General features: G+C 33.3%; 2 protein-coding genes across 2 annotated transcripts in view; one reads left to right on the top strand and one right to left on the bottom strand.

Annotated features, from left to right (window-relative positions):
• The window catches only part of LOC108916729, a 42,669-nt gene extending 34,804 nt beyond the window's left edge, over positions 1 to 7,865 (top strand). Inside the window, exons 5-6 of the mRNA XM_018723022.1 lie at positions 7,181 to 7,324; positions 7,383 to 7,865. Of these exons, the coding sequence (XP_018578538.1) occupies positions 7,181 to 7,324; positions 7,383 to 7,700 (462 nt within the window). The 3' untranslated portion in view covers positions 7,701 to 7,865. The remainder of the gene's footprint in view (positions 1 to 7,180; positions 7,325 to 7,382) is intronic.
• A 3,588-nt stretch (positions 7,866 to 11,453) lies between these two features.
• Positions 11,454 to 16,907, bottom strand: LOC108916731. Its single transcript, XM_018723023.1, has 9 exons — positions 16,541 to 16,907; positions 15,430 to 15,764; positions 15,160 to 15,374; positions 15,040 to 15,100; positions 13,571 to 13,833; positions 12,424 to 12,640; positions 12,293 to 12,375; positions 12,149 to 12,240; positions 11,454 to 11,560 (listed from the first exon to the last, which is right to left on the bottom strand). Exons 1-9 carry the CDS (start codon positions 16,575 to 16,577, stop codon positions 11,526 to 11,528), a joined length of 1,338 nt encoding a protein of 445 aa, XP_018578539.1. The 5' UTR covers positions 16,578 to 16,907; the 3' UTR covers positions 11,454 to 11,525.
• Between the last annotated feature and the right edge of the window lie 938 nt (positions 16,908 to 17,845).

The raw sequence follows: 17,845 nt of genomic DNA, 5'->3' as shown, positions 1-17,845 counted from the left end.
TCATTTTAATTTGGCCACCCTGTATCATACAGAATGGAAAGTTTAACTGGAACAAATTCTGTAACTTAAAATAAAGAATTGTCGCAAAATTCCCGAAACACGTCAATTTTTATTTTCAATGAGGCATGTTACAAAGGGGTTGGTTTACTTGGTTGCTGCAACCCCCACATAATTAAACTTTTTTGTTAATGGAAGGGTAGGTTGATTATTTTTTTATTTTAAACCATTTTCAATTGCAAATACAATTACTTATTTTTTGTTACTTTTTATAAGCAATTTGTCGGAAATAAGGAATTTTTTACTGAAACTACTTTAATGCAAAAAATTTTCAAACTGCCCTTCACCTTGTTGCTGACAATACCCTAATCGATATTAAAAAGCATTCCGAACATTTTGTAACATTCCCTGAGTCTTTGTTGAAACCTGGCGATGTCGTTAAGTTTAGTAGCATAAACCTTGCTTTTTAGATATCTCCATAATAAAAATCTAATGGGTAAGATCGGGTGATCTTGCTAGCCACTCAATTGGGCCCCTTCTTCCATACCACCTATTCGGAAACACTTCGTTGAGATAGGTCCGTACCTACATTTTGAGCAGAATGTGGTGGTGCCGTCTTCTTGAAACCATATCCGTTGGTCAAATAAATCGGGATCTAAATTATTGGGGAATAAAACCACTAAAGCAGGAACCAGTTCATCTTGGAGCATAGTTAGGTATGTTTGTCTGGTTTGTATTGAAAAATACAGGACGATCCCCAATAATTCCAGCCCAGGCGTTTGTTTTTAAACACTTATGTGATTGACATTCTGAACACGATCTATTTGCCTAGCTGGAGTAACAGGATTTTCTTCAACTTCCAACATGTTCAACCTCGATTTTAAAGGCCTTTGCTTAAATTGCTTAAAAAAAGTAACAAAAAAATACGTAATAGTATTTGTAATTGAAAAAGCTTTAAACTAAAAAATTCATCAACCTACCCGTCCATTAAAAAAAAGTTGGGAGTTGCTGCAATGGTAGCGAAGCATCCACTACTTCACATTTTAGTAATCTCACTATCCGCGTCATTATACAATAATATTTACTTGTCTGCCTTTTGATGTGAAGCTTCGCATCGATCAATTTATTCGATATGTATTTAGCGGCACCCTAATGACTGGATTGTCGTTTGACCGCGCATTTCGTTATTGATTGTGTGTGCGTGCGTACATGCGTTCGTGCGTGGGTGTGTGTGTGCGTGCGTGTGTGTGTGTGTGTTATTGCATTTTAGTTGTGTTTTATTCTTTTATTTGAATCAAGATTATTTATTTTCGAGTATTACTACTGTTTCCATTTGACCCCAGCTACACTAATTAGAAATGACAGCAAGCACTGAATTATTTCCGCACTGTAGTAGCGCTATGTGTTCAAAAATCCCATTCACTTTAAATGTATGTGCCTTTGTTGCTATGAAACGTTGATTAGAACAATTTTTTTGTGAAACACAATTTGGCATCAGCTACAATCTCTTAAAATTAAACCCACATTCGAAACCATCCCTTACAAACATTTAAATTATTAAAATAATTAGTATAGACACCGTTTTTTCTTGTGAAAAAAATCTCAACACTCAACGATATCGTTTAATAGCAATTTCGTAACATAACGGTGCCGCGATATTGTCGTTATTTAACGAATCTAGACACGCGCGACCGATTTTCAGCAAAAATAAAAAGTAAAATCGCGATTCAAGAGCTCGTCTGGCCGTCGAACCAGTATTTTGGTCTAGATTTTTCGAGGTATGCGAACCCCGAGGCTGACTTTTCCCTTCATTGCCATTCTGCGCTGCGAGCGACACGGGCGGCGCCCAACAATTTCGCTACGGTACCTCTCACATAAGCAACTAAACTTTATTCTAACAAGAGCAAACATAACCGAGCTCATAAGTGGTTGCTTCTATGAATGTATGTTTTAGTTTTGCGGCTATGAACTTTGTATTCAGTTTTAGATACCAAACTGTTAGGTATGGCAACGTCGCATGTTGAATTTGCCTTTTAATATAACGTCAAACCAGTAAATTCAGATTGGTGTCTATGGATTCTCTAAAAACATAAAAAAATACATAATCTATATGTTTATATTTAAAAAAATTCAGGGCGTAATTTACAATGAACAATGACAAATCGTTATACGCGTATACACTCAAGATAACGCAATCGCCGATTAAATGAATAAATGTCGTGAAAAATTACACCAATTGCCAGTCGATTTAACAGAATTTTGTGTTTTAACATAACATTGACCTACTTCTTATTATTATTATTCTTCTTCTTCTTATTCTCCTTCTTCTTCTTATTCTTCTTCTCAATTGATAGCCTAACATTTAAATGTATTTGGCCAGGTTCACACTTTAAACCTAGACCTTTTTGTTCCAATATGCTTCTATTCTACCAAAATAAAAAAAATAGAATAAAATTACTGTCCAACCACTTGGTTTATACATGCTGTCGTGGTCAAATAATGACTAAGATTGACGCAGTAAGAAGTAATTAAATCAGAATAAGCTCGTAGCAGGATCGTATAGAGTTTATTCTCCCAATTTTCATTTCAGTTGGACGCCGTCTTTGGTCATAGCATAGCGGTCGATTGACTGTTTCAAACGTTTTTTTATATATGATATTTACCAAGCACCCCTCTGCCAGTTGCAACCAGATAGGGTACTTGATTACATGCAGTTTTTATTAAAATTAAAATAAATCAAATAAAAACTAACCTCCTTTCTTTCTTTATGTTTTAAACACAGCCAATCTAACGCTGAAACCTTGTCCGAATTCTAAACTTTGTCATATTAAAATAAAGTTGAATCAAATTCTACTAGCATGTGAATGAACCAGACCCCACTGGTGACTGATGAGTAATATTAAGACCTAAACTGCAATTTGCCGATAATAACATATTACTTTGTCTATAATGTTGCAACGTTGCAACATCCATGGAAACCTTTCCGCATATCTATATTGCAAATAAGGGGATAAATATATAAAGCATTTATAAAGGAAAAAAAATTGCGACGCGCATGGACTGTAATGCAATTATTATGCCACACCTTCAATGGTATTTCGTTTATGTGGCACAACCTTACAGTGTGTACCGTCTCTGAATCAAAGGTCATATTTGGTGACGGTGTAGCTAAAGAACTAATTCAGTACTGTAATGGGAAAAATCCACCTGCATCATTATCAGATCGACTTATATTTCTTTCAAGGATAACCTCCTAATAAATAAATTCCTCCCAAAGAGAATAACAGTAAATAGTATAATCCGTATCTACGATATTTGTGAGATGGAATTTCAAGAAATGAAGCCAATAAAGTTCTGTTATCGGAACCACTGTAACGATTTACCGCAGCAGGAGCGTGCCTTGAAATTTTCCGCCAATGTCTTCTATCTCGAGTGTCGAATGCGGTTAATTGCAAGAAAGTGACGCAGGAGTCTTCTTGCAATTCTATTTCAACAAATATCGTACAATCGTTCAATTTTCAATTCAATTCAAAATAGCGACTTTACACGCCCATAGAAATTCGTGAATTGATGATACAGGGACAGGGCTGGTTCTTCAAGTACAAAAATACAGAGCCTTCAGAAAAAATATTTAGAAGCCACGTGACTACTGAGCTTATTGAGAATGATAAGAAAGAAAAACTAAAAATTATAATTCTGTTCGTAGAAGTTCTTCATAAATTTATTGCCATCTATAAAACTGACGATAATTTTATGTACTACACAACACGTATCAATTTCAAGGATAAAGATTTTTGTCAATTTCTTGGACTATGTAAAACTGCTATAGAAAATTAATGGTAATTATTTAGAATAGCCACATTTAAAAAAAATAAGTAAACAAACGTATTATACACAAGATTTTTATTAAAACACTAAAGGCAAGTCTTAAAAATATATAATTAAAAAGTGGTAATAAAAATAGTTAGACTTTATGTTTAGTTTCAGAATGAATATACTAGTAACTATAAAAATGAAGTTGGTAAGACGAAGATCCGAGATTTCTTTTAAAAAAATATTTTTTTATATACAGTGTGTCCAAGATAAGGATGGGATAGTATTAGGATCTAGGAAACGGTAAGAGATATGGGCTGGCTCAAATTAGAAAAAAATGGTGTTTTTTATACCTAACAATAAGCCGTTTAGAAAATTTTGAAATTCCGGGCAGTTCCGGAGATATCCGGAAAAGACCGAAATTTTGCAAAATCGTTTTATTTTTTTTTCTGGCTTTATTTGAAAACGAATTTTAAAATAAATTGCATATTTACATTGCCACTTTTTTCGCTCTATCCAATGGCGTCAACATTTTTGCAATTCGGGGTTTCGTTTTCGAGGGGCCATCATCAGATTAGTTTTTTTAAATACGTCGCTTCTACTTTTATGACAAAATCTAAATTTTTATCTCATTTTTTTTTCATATTCATATATTTCTCATTTTTAATACTGAATTAGATTATATTACTATTGTAATCGCTTAAAAAGGTTTTTATTTTAACTATCATTTAAATTTTTTCCTGAGTACGGCTCTGAACGCTTTCAAAATATCTATTGAAGAAAGTATAAAAGTCAATACAGCACAAAATATCCAACAATCAGTAATTTAAAAAAGTTGTAGGTACCTAATAAAAAAATAATACGAATTTATGAAATATTTTATTATTTCTATTAATTAGTTTTGCTAATACATAGTAGTAAATAAAAAGTTTGATATTTTCTGCTGTATTAACGTTTATACTTATACAGTTATGACTTCCTCCAATAGATGTTTTGAAAACGTTCAGAGTCGTACTCAGGAAAAAATTTAAATGATAGCTAAAACACCCTTTTTAAGCGATTACAATAGTAATATCATCTAATTCAGAATTAAAAATGACTAGATTTTGTCATAATAATAGCAGCGACGTATTTAAAAAAATTAACCTAATGACGAAACGTCGGATTGCAAAAATGTTGACGCCGTTAGATAGAGCGTCGTTTTCAAATAAAGCCAGAAGAAATAAAACGATTTTGCAAAATTTCGAGTTTTTTGGGATATCTCCGGAACTATCCGGAATTTTAAAATTTTCTAAACGGCATATTGTTAGGTATAAAAAACACAACTTTTTTCTAATTTGAGCCACCCCGTATCTCTTACCGTTTCTTGGATCCTAATGCTATCCCATCCTTATCTTGGACACACTGTATATATTATATTTTTAGCTATAATTTAAAATGAAATTTAGTAAAATGGGCCAAATTTTGTTAGGTAGAAAAACAATTCAACACCGTCGTTTGAAAATGCTATTTTTTTTAAGTTCGATGTTTCTATATAATTTTCTGTGAATTATTGATTCTTACGAAATGAGGCCACCTGATGAAACAGTCCTAATATGTGGAAACAAAGAGATCTTATCGTAGTATCTGGTTTTTGCGTGATTAGTCTTTGTCAAGAGTGATGATAGACCAGCAAGAATACAGGATATTTCAATATATCTCGTTTTTGTATCAAAAATAATTTTTGGTTTTTATTTTGGATAATTATGTATTAATAGCTGTTTACTCTGTTATCTATGTTCTGATTAAAAATTCAGTACAAAGACGTTAGGGGCAAAATAAGACTTTTTTCCTATAAACGTAAATCCAAAATAAATTTTAAAATTTTTCACCGTAAATAGTTATAAAATTTGAAAATATGGTGTACATTTAACTCTTCATCAGATAATTTCTCGGAAACGGTTGGTCTGAGAGATTTCGACCAAGTATACCTTTTTTGCTTAAAATTGTTAGAGGAATGAACGCAATAAGACGAAACGTCAATATACAGGGTGGTAAAAAAGTTAGGGCCAATTTAATGCAAGCATACCGTTATAGGTGGCGTCCTCTACAAATAGCGTCAAAAGCAGTGACATATTTAAATTTAGCATCCTAAAAAACTTCCGTAACCCAAGTTTTATAGGAACATTCAAATCTATTTGGAAATTATTCCTAAAAATCGAAAAAAATAAAAAACTTTAACACTGTACAGGATGAGTCAGTTTTATGTGGTAGGATTTTAACAGTTAATAGAGATTCATTTTTTAATAAGAAAAGTTCCTATAAACATAGGTCTTAGAACGCTTCGTTTGTGAGAAAGCAAACTTTTTTTTAAGAATTTTTCTTAATATCTCTAATAGACCAACATATATTGAACTGAAATTTGGCATGAAAAACAAACACAGAACTTAAAAAAAGAACTAATTGACACACACGTTATACATCGTTTATGTTGATTTTCAGGGTACATCATATTTTTCTTATTACAAATGTATTACCAATATCGTTGGAACAGTTTCATGCCAAATGAATTTAACCAAAAACCGTTCATTTTATAAAAAATTTAAAGAGATCTGTTTTGTTCAGAATTGATTAAAAAATTTAGAAATGATGTTATTTTCCAGAAAAATTCACGAGCGTACGAATTGTTTTTTTTTTTTAAGGGGGCAGTAACCCACCTCAGGCACGTTACTGTGTGTGAAATGGATAACAGATATCTTTGTTTTATTCACCAGAACTAATGTGTTATTAATACCAAATTTCAGTTCAATATATGTTGGTCTTTTAGAGATATTAAGAAAAATTCTTAAAAAAAGTTTGTCTTCAACACCCTATATCTCACAAACGAAGCGTTCTAAGACCTACGTTTATAGGAACTTTTCTTATTAAAAAATGATTCTCTATCAACTGTTAAAATCCTACTACAAAAAACTGACTCACCCTGTATATCGAAAACTAAGCATTTGTGAACCCACGTTTATAAGGAAAAAAAAGGCTTATTTTGACTTCAAAAATACGCCATTAAATTCTTTGTACTGTATTTTGAATCAGCCGTATAGTGTGTTCAGAAATCGACTTGAAGAGAATGAAATTCTATGAAAAATATCATTCTTACTCAAAAAAATTCTGCTGCTGATGACATTTTGTTAAAGGATTCCGACTCTGTTTGGTTAAAAAGTTATTTTTTATTTCAGAAAAATTGAATAGACCTTAGGAACAAAAAAATAATTTTTCTGTAGATTTTCGTATAAAATAATATTAATCTTGATATGCGCACAAAGTTATTCAAAAACAATTCCAAAACAAAACTTTGTGGAGCTATTACTAACACTTAATATTGTTTTACTTTCAGTTGTCGGGAGTATCACTAACCCCAATGTACGCCCTACCTCCGCCACCAATGGTTCAACCCCAAGTGATCGGCTACCCCCTCATCCCCGCTCCCTTAGGACAAGTGCCGTCCCCGATCATACCGCCGCCGTCCAGGAAAGAAATCGTAAGATCCCTCTACCAATCATATGTTCTCTTCACTAATTTCAAACCTCTCAATTCAGGTCCACCGGGTTCACAAAAGGTACCGCTCTAAGTCCAAGTCCAAGTCCAAGAGTAGGGAGCGAGAGCCAACCCCTAGACGTTCCCGATCTAAGTCCAAGTCGCGGGAACGCCAGGTGACCGAGGAGGACGTGGCGAGGACCTACACGGGCTTGGATAGGACCATCGCCGAAGACTTCATCGACACCTTCGAGACTAAGAACAACAGCCTCTGCAGTAGCGATTTTAGCAGCACCAGCAGCTGTCAGAGCCCCTGCAACGCTGGATGCAACTCCAACAGCGACGCTGCTTCTCACGAGTACTTGGTTAATAAGATGTGAGGGTGCTAGGCTTTTTGCATGTATATATTACGTAATAGTAAGTAGGCTTTAAGAAAGTACAATACAAAAATTACACGGTCCGACAAAATTTTAAACCAGAGCATACTTTTCCGAAGGTTGTTGACGCACTGAATCAATATATCCATATGAGTAACTAAACAAGAGGGTTTTATTATGTCTTCTGACGGTAGCAGAGCACCCCCATCTGTAGCTGGTGCAGCAAACGACACACTCGGAAACCACAGACCGTAAAATAACTAAGGAAACTGCATGGGGAAACACAATTAGGGTAATCTCTAATTCTACTATCTAATAGATGTCGCTGCACCATAATGGCGGTAAATTAAATGTAATAAAATACACTAAGAATAAAAAGTATTTCATAATAGATCACAAAGCAGCTGCTAATGGTTTAAGTTAATAATTCAAATTAAGATGAACCATTAACAGCTGTTCCATGGCCTATTACTTATGAAACACTTTATCACTTGGTTAAATGAAGAAGTTAAAGCAGTGATACTTAAATGTGAGACAAATATACAAATTCATTCCGTTATGAATTTGAAAAAATATATAAAAAAATGTACAGGGGGACTCTTTTAAGAAACGATTAAAAACTGCAAATTTTAAAGAATGTTAAAGAATTATTTACCTGCCTTTATGTAAAATGCACTGCACAGTTACTAGCCAAAAATTATGGTTAGATACATTTGTTTCGAACTAATTGATTCTCATCAATACGATGTAACATATTACACTTATAGCATAGCACTTACAGCAAATAACAATTTTAAATATGTGAATTTTGGTTTTTTAAAAGGTGGAGGTGAAAAATCATCCGAAACTGAACTTTCTGTAATGTTACTTTAACATATTGTTTTGCTGAATGTTGGATACTATCCGAGGATATATTACAATTAATAGGTGAACTTGTAGTTAATCCCAAAAATAATGTCGACACAGCATTTCTGTTGAGACTATTCCTATTAACTGTTTTTTAAACATTTTAACCCAAAATGGTCTTCACAAAAATAATTATCTGTATTTGTCAGAGTAGTCTTATTTACATAATTTTCGAACTGATTATATCCACAGTAATTGTCCGTCTTTTGTAATTCTGAAAAAACTTTTATATAGAACGTATTACAGAGTTACAGACATTCTTATAAGTAGTAGGAAATGCTTTTGCAATTTGGAGCACAACATTGACGTTTAATTCTACCAGGTAAACTCATTATGAATAAAAAAAACTAATAAAAAACAGTAAGGCAGTTCAGACGATCGATTCAATAAATCCCTTATTACATTAATCCAAAACAAAACAAATTTATTAATGCACAAAACGCGACAACCTACCTGAACATAAACTATAACCACAGCATAATTGCTTTATTTGCTGTAACATAACCTCAAACCTTCTATTACTGTTGATTGAAAGAAAGGCTTTTTTCGTGAGTGAAGTCGTATGTATGTACATACTAATGTGTAGTGTGAGTGAATGAAAAGATTTAAACTAGCATATGACAACTAAGATCAAGAGAGATGGAAATAGTAAGTACAAGTCAGATATTCACCAATATTCAGTCGCGAAAAAAAGCCTACAGATTCAATCTGTGGTTGCAGATTTCTGTTTAACAATTACTATAAAGGACAATGTTTTGCTGCACCAACACGAGATGGACTCAGTGAATGCAAGCTCCGTCCGCCCTCCGCCCTATCCAATGAAATCCTCTTATTTATTTACTCATTTTACTATTTAGTTACTCATATGGATATATCTATATGAGTAACTAAATATAAATATACTCATATGGATATATCCTAACCTATAAGTGCGGAAATCGCGGTGTTTATCTAAATTTTAGGTTATGTTACATCACGAGGTAATGTCCCCCCACGGTCCGACGGATTGTGATTTCCCCCCGCGAAACTCTGTTCAAGGCATCTGAAAGACCTCTTCCCCTTTAGAATCGATTTTCAATAATTTTTTTCTCCGATAAATCGTCTGTTGAAACTGATTAGTATGGTGTATTCGTAAATATTCGGAAATTGAGTAGCATCAGATGAAAACTCGGAGAGAGAAGAATCAAATTAGGTATAAACATCTAAATTCCTACTAGTTTTTCCACATGTGATTTCTCAAAAACGAAAAATGATATCGGGACAAATCCAAGTGCGTTTTGTATGTAACCATGTAACCTAACCTCAAATATGTCAGAAAATGGCGATTTTGACACTTTTAGGTTAGGACAGCTAGGAGAAATTTGGACCCCATCAAAATCCTTGGGAAAATTACATTATTGTATCTCTGGGTTAGAGAGAGTCGGTCAAATTTTGTTGGCCCGTGTAATTATACAGAATATACTTACTGAAATATTGTCCGATAAATTGATATAGCGCTTAATAAATAATATATTTTAACTCTCCATTTCTTGGAGGATTTGACTATGAAAACTTCAACATACCGTAAGTAATGCTATGAAAAATGTCAATTAACTGAAAAATGGTGTATTCCAAAAATTCGTAAACCACTAAAAAATTTTCCGTTGATGGAAAATAGAAATGCAACAGAAAATACAGAATATTTTTTCTTTTTTGGAACCGCTGTATGCTTGGGTTGTTTCAAGAAAATAGTTCATCGTTATGCAACACACATTACATGGTTGATTTTCTCATACAGGGTGTCACAGAATAACTATTCCTAATTTTCAGAAATGATAGAGGACACTTAAATAAACGTTTTTTTAATTAATAAACTAGTGTACTAGTTTAGTAATAAAAAATGTTTAAGAGGACTCTATAGTAAATAGGCAACCAGTAATACATTTTCATAGATTTTATTACACAGTATGTCTAAATATAACACAAATTTTCTATAAAATGACTCGCATTACTTTTTGGTGTAAAGAAATTCGTAATTTGCCGCTTTTGAACAAGCGGCATTGTAAATTACAAATTTCTTTAAACCGAAAAGTAATTTGTTTCAAACTAAGTCCATTTTATAGGTATTTAGACAAACTGTGTAACAAAATCTATAATGTATTGCTGGTTGCCTATCTGCTATAGTGCCCTCTATCATTTCTGAAAATTAGTAATAGTTATTCTGTGACACCCTGTATAACTACAGCATGTTTGATTTTGTACATATTTAATTCCAACAGTAAAGTATACTAATATACTCGTACATATATATATAAATACTATAATTATTATTAGTTATATATAAGACTGTATGTTTTGTAATAATGTAACTTTTTAGTGTACATTTTTAGAAGTAAAAAAAAATTTCGAATATTAGAGATGTAAAATTAAGAGTTTCTAGTACCAGTGTATATACATAAAGAGGGATCTAGTCTATAAAATTGGGATGGGATTAACTTTTTTTAACAAGGTTTCTAACGAAGAGAAAAAAGCCATCTTCAGACTTTTTCAGTACACTTTTACTACCAGAGCTTCACTATAATTAATAATACTAAAATGCTTGTACCGACAACGTATAATTAATTTTTTGATATATATAAATATGATTTGTGCATTATAAATATATTTATGTATATTTCAAACTTGTACGATATAATAAAATTCAAGTACCTTATTAATGACAAATAGTACTTTTATGTGATAAAGATTATGTAATATACGATACACTGATTGTAATATAGTTTATAATAAATAGGTATTAAATGTTTAAAAGATATTTTTCTTCCTACATTTGTCCCATTAAAATTTACAAATTAAAAAAAAATAATGTAAAAAAGGTTGTCGGAAATTTTATTAAAAAGATAATCACAAGATAGCATTCAAGAAGGAAGAGATATGATGAGTTTAAACAGCATAGTGTGTTCTGCCAAAGCCTTGTCCTAGAAAGAAAATATTTTTTTATATACGGTGTGCCCCATTAAGGACACTAAAATTTTTTTGGAGCACAATTTCTAATGATTTTTTTATATATGATGGTATGATGGACTTCTAGATGTCGAGTCAATTAAAATTAAATTAAATTAAAAAAACATGTTAATAATGCAGGCAAACAACCATTTTGCTTTCACATCAAAATTGTGACCTCCACATTTTCCGTGAACAACCAACTCAGACGACGACCTTGGGTGGACATCAGCCCATAACTACGTCATTTTCAACACAAATGACTTGAAAAAATTTGAAAATGTAGGTCAAAATATTGGTAAAATAATGTCAAAGTTCGATTAAATTTTAATCACTGTCCCACTCAAAAAAATTCGTGAGAAACGCCAGAAAATCAGCTTCTAAAATTTGTCCAAGCACTTAATTGACAGTCTGTATATGTATATGTATAAAAAAAATCGATATAATTGTGAGTCCCAAAAAACCTTTAGATTGTCCTCATTCTTAACTGGTTACACTGTATATGTACATACAAAAAAAGCATACACAACTTTCAAAGTTGTTAATTTTCAATTTCAACTTACCAATTGCTAGTAAAATATTGTCCGCATCTTCGGCTAGAGCCGCTCCAAAAACAAAGCAGTTAAAATGCGACGCAACGTCACAATTTTCAATACTGAATTAAAAATATTAGTTTACACGTTTACAGATATAAGAATGGCACGTACCTTGCACAGTATCCGAAATTTTTGGCAAATCTAGGCGTGCTTCCGCACGAAGAGATCTGCATGTAAGAATGCTCTAGCAAAATCTGAAAAATTGGTTGTAACGAGATATTACAAGTGTATTTTCAATTTACCTCTTTCGTTTGGATATCTTTCACTTTTATCCCGATCTCCCCAAACTCAAAGGTAACTATCTTGTCCACCCTGGTAACGGGCATACCATCAACGGAAGAAATGGGGGCTTGCAACCCCTTAGTCACACATATTCGAGTCACGGCTTTCTCTACTTGTTTAACGTTTCCAATCGATCCGACATCCACGTATCCCAAATACTTCACGTCATACCCAGAACTGTAAATAAATTTCAAAAATTCACCTATCTTTCCAATCAGAACCGCGAAGTCACAAAAAATCGCCCTATGCAGAGGCGATCACAGCTAGAGCCTAAACCGATGTCCCAAAGGACCAAAAGTCTCATCGTGGCTCGGAAATTGGAAATTTCACCTATCTTTCCAAAAATCCCTCGTCGTTTCCGAAACTGCTCCAAGTTACCATAAACCGCTCCATCCACGGCAGTCAACATCGATAAAGGACGATACCTTCAACAGCAAGACATAGGACGATGCTGTGTGAGAATGAGAAAATTTCACCGACCTTTCCAAAGTTCCCACCGTTGCGTCAAACAGCTCTAAGCAGCCCAAAAACAACGCGCGCGCTGCAACAGCCGATATTGCCAAAGACGCAATGTAAAGGCGAAGAAGCCCTTCCAGGTTCTAAGGTTTGAATCGGGGATTAAAAATTCTCCAAATTCCATGAAATTCAAACCAAACAAAAACCCAACATCTAAAGTTAATACATAAAAGTGAATGCAGATGGGGTGCAGTTTCAAAGATCCAGAAATAGAAAGAGAGGTGAATCCGATTAGTGGAAATGGTGCCTGTGAACGAACGTCAACCCAATCCATTGGCAGTTCAGTAACCAGTGTATGGACACCTGGCCAGAATTTGTACTCGCTCTAAATTTTATGCTTTGTTTATGTCACATGTTGTGTATTGACCATATTTATTGTTACAAACCCAAAATAATGATGATTCAAGTGTGAAGCCTACAGATTAGAATCTTGAAAAAAAAAATTCCTCGTACACTAGGTTCGATCGCACAAAAGTAACTTCAAAGTCGTGTTCAACACCATCGAGAATAGCCACAATTTTATGCATTTTTGAGAGTTTTAGATTACAATAAATAATTATCAAAAATATCCATGGCTGCTCTTTTACTTACCACGCGTTTTTCGGAACAATCTCCTCGGCAGTCTCTTCTTCGTATTGCTTCAACACCTGGGCGCAGTCGATGTTCAATCGTTTCAACAGCGACCTGATCGGCAAGAAAAACTCTTTCGTTTCGTGATTGTACGCTTTAACGACTGATATGTTGATTGGTTCGCCCTTCTTACACCGCAAGGTGGCGTTGAGACGGCCCTTAAGGGAAGGGGTGATGTGAATGCCGTTTAATTTATCCAGAACGTCTCCTATCTTAATATTCCCCTAAAATACATAATTCATTAATTAAATATACGGGGTGAATCTTAAATTTGTACTATATTTTAGCTCTGAGCCCTGTGAGTCATTTTTTAAGATTATAAATGTTTACGGATATATATTTTAAAGGGGCAACATATTGAGAACCGCTGTCCGCCTAAAGTTATAATTCGTCCACGTTTTGCGAGTTTGCCAAATCACGTGTCAAGAAAATTATGTAGTAATCATTTAAATCACGATAGACCCAAATTTTAACTAAACGATAAAAAAAAACCCAAACTATTGAAAAATTGATTTGAGCAAGACAAACACTATCATAAACTTTAAAATCATACTGTTCGAGGCATATTTGTTAAATTACTCAAATAATAAATTTTACAAATAAAAGCCTAACTAATTATTGAAAAATAAGGTGCCTAAACAGTTGTTATAGTACAAAAGTTGAAGTTAAAAGTTGTCGTAATCTTCCGATAGACATGCATACAACTCGAAGATATACATAGCACACTACGAGGAATGTAATTTATAATAGAAAACAGACAGTCAACAAAAACAAAAGCCGAGACTTCACTGGTTTCATAGAAACGACATAACCTCTAACTACAACACATTAAAAATTAATTTAAGAAAGAAACTGCAATTATAAATAATGAATATTAAAGTTGAAATATATATTCTGATTCTCGAGAGATAAAGCTTTAAAAAAAAATAAAACCCTTACTACTGGTAGAGAATGATTTTCGAAGCACTGACTGCTTGTTTACCACAACACTCGTCTCAAAAATCATGTGAATGTTGAGTTTATAAACCAACTTCTAAATTTATATTGTGTGCACAATCTTATTGAGTAATGCAAAATTTTACTATATTAATGTCGATGGGCTGAGGTATTTGTGTCGATTTGTTATTTTCATGTATGGTGTTTGTCTTTTAACTGCTATTAAGTGTATTTTATTAATATTTTCAATGAACTATATTGTATTAAAATGAAATATGTTTTTTTTTCATGGATAATGAAATAATAGACATGATAAAAAAACGTATTTTCTACGCCCGGCAAAACTTTCCATTCACAAAAAAAACTATTAATTAAAGAAATGGAACAACATAGAAAATAGTGCCTCTGTATAAAATATTTGTACAGATTTAAGATTCACCGTACAATATTTACAAAACTTGACGTTAGATATAAATTACACAAAATGAAATTACGTTTTCTGCAGCTACACTGTTAGGGGCCACATGCACGATAACCGCTCGGTTTTCAACAAAACTGAAAAAAAACTAGTAAATAGCTATCACGATTTTTTATTTCTGATGATGCGACTTCACCTAACGCTCAATCCTAGGTATTTGCAAGGTACCAGCTCCATATGCACCAGATGTGGAATATACCAGGTACAGTCCAGGAAAGATGAGTTGTTGAGGTCCAAAGCGAAATCTATTTTACTAATTTGAAGTAAAACCGAAAGGAGTATTTCTGATAGTATCTCATCCCCAATTATGGAATTAACGGAATAAAATAAATGTGTTCTGTTGGTTCGTAACTGAAAGAATATACACATAATCCTTGCTAAAAACTGTTTGTTTAAAAATTCTTACTAAAAACTCGACCGGTACGTGTAGACACCTCTTCATCAAGCAGAATTTCACAAGCAGTCGAAACCTGGCGGTATTGTTGACAGCATCACAACGGTTTTTTACATTGTCGATACAATTTTTGTATGTAAGGGTAACGATATCACTCTTAGCTTTGGTCAGACTGGACATCCAGGCATAGGGGTCTATGGTTCTGATGAAATACAAAGTGTTTTGCTGGGTGATCAAGCCTTTGTTGAAGATCTTCTCCAAACTGTTCTCCAATACAATGAAGTTGGGGTTGTTGTCAGAGATCTGGTCATTGTTATTGTCGATTTTAATGAATTGTTGAACGCATCCTGAAATATGATACACAAAGGATGGTTTTTTCTCACAGAAATCATTGAGTTTACAAGTTATGCCGATATATCTAATGTAGAAATCATTACAAAGGGCAAAAGGGTCCGACTAATTGTCGACATTGCCCTCAGTTGTAGGGGAAGAATATTTTGAAGCATTTTTACATGCTTTATTATAAATGATCGTTATTTTGTTAATAAAATTGGTTTTACGGTATATTTTTCGTTTAGCGGACACGTAAATAAAGTTTTTGTATTTTACATATTTTTTTTATATAGTAGTATTTTTAAAAATTTTAATAAATTCCTTCAACGAGAATGTTATATATATATATTTTCTTTTCGGTTGAAGGAAATTACCCCATTGGCGATTATAAATTCCCTGTGCAAACGCCAATGGACAAAATATAGATCCCAAATTTTTTGCATAGGCAACACAAAATACATTTCAACTTGCGCTATCAATTTCTAATAAACAAAATAAGGGTTGCTGCACACAACTAAATTTAATTTTGGATAAAAACGGTAACAGTTTGTCGGCACTTCAAGTATTATTTCGCTGATAAGAACTATACTGTAATATGAGCTGCTGATACGTACCCAACGAAACAAAACTAATACCCACATCAAATACCCTGCTTATCAATAAACAATAATTAAATTTCGATAAATCCAGCGTGATTTTTTCCAAGAAAGGTAACAGAAACGCGCAGCAGAACCAACCTAACCTCAAATTACATGTTTTGCACCGACAAGAAACAAACATAAATATTTACCTTTGATGTCTTTAATTAATGGGTCAGTGACTGACATCCTTATCACGAAATTACCATGTATGATAGATTAAGTACTCTCATATGACTAGAATACAAATATTACTTGAGAGACTGCCGTTATCACACACTTCAACTTCAAACGCAGGCAGTGCCACATTGCTTATGTCAAATTGATCAGTTTTCCGCGAGTTCGAAAAGTCCTTCAGTATAATGGCCGAGAAAATCATCCCCACCGGGGTGTTAGTCAGCGAGGCGAAGGAGATATTTAGGAAGGAATTTTCGATGGATGCGAATATATCCGTTTTCGCACCGGGTAGGGTGAATTTGATTGGCGAACACACCGATTACAACGATGGGTTCGTGATGCCCATGGTGAGTGTTTTTGAATTGTTTAAAATTTTTAAATTGATTGTTGGCTGGAACCATGAAACGCTACAATTAATTTATGGGTGGCATGTTAATGTAAAAACTTCAGAATCAACACGTTATCATTTATTTTGAAGATACGTGCGTAAATTAATTCGAAATACGTAGAAACTATCAAATATACACTCGAATTAAAGAAAGCACCTACTTAAAATATGTACTTGAACGTATATTTATACTTGGAATCTACTTACTAGGTTGTCAAAATATGCCCGTTCTTTGATAGAAAGTTTTTAAACTGTTTACCATTTTTGTTTCATCCAATTTGTTTGCTTTACGGATAACCTTTTGTTTGTATACTATTAATTCTCTTCAACCAAATCGTAAATATTTTTCCGAAATACTCAGTCTATAATCGTTCTATCATTTTAAAAATGATCCAGTGATCCTTAAAATGGATAAAAAATGTATACAAACAAGATATAAATTATTATACAGGATGTTTTGCAGAAAGGAAGATACCGTAAATTCAAGTAAGTAGGCAGGAGTAGGCAGAGCATCAAAAAATAACACGATTTATTCCTATCTTCAATTTTATTTCAAAAAATTTATCTTTCGCGCCATGGAGACTACACAGCTCTCAAAAACAAAAGATGGTAGGCCCATGGTCTCTAGGGAAAAAAATTATTATTTTTTATGTTCTGTCGGCCTCTAAACCTTCCCTGAATATTTGTATATGCAATGATTGCAATGGCCGTGTTCTTTTATTCCTCGTTTTAATGCGATGAATTCTATCGATGTATTACTAGTGGCCTGTTTTGGTTCTACGGAATCCATCACATCGAAATGATGAATAAAAGAACACGGTCAATATCGTGCTTTTTAAATGACCAATGTTAAAATCTTGTAATATCAGGTAATTTATTATAGTATGATATG

The sequence above is a fragment of the Anoplophora glabripennis genome, unplaced genomic scaffold, assembly GCF_000390285.2.
Source record: "Anoplophora glabripennis isolate ALB-LARVAE unplaced genomic scaffold, Agla_2.0 scaffold1560, whole genome shotgun sequence".
Lineage (NCBI taxonomy): Eukaryota > Metazoa > Arthropoda > Insecta > Coleoptera > Cerambycidae > Anoplophora > Anoplophora glabripennis.
This window is presented reverse-complemented; position numbering and strand designations above follow the sequence as displayed.

Coding starts and splice junctions, on each gene's coding strand:
- LOC108916731 (XM_018723023.1), bottom strand. CDS start 16,577: ATGTCAGTCACTGACCCATTAATTAAAGACATCAAAG. Junction 15,101..15,159: donor TACCTAGGATTGAGCGTTAG/GTGAAGTCGCAT, acceptor GTTTTTTTTCAG/TTTTGTTGAAAACCGAGCGG. Junction 11,561..12,148: donor CAATATTTTACTAGCAATTG/GTAAGTTGAAAT, acceptor TTTTCTTTCTAG/GACAAGGCTTTGGCAGAACA.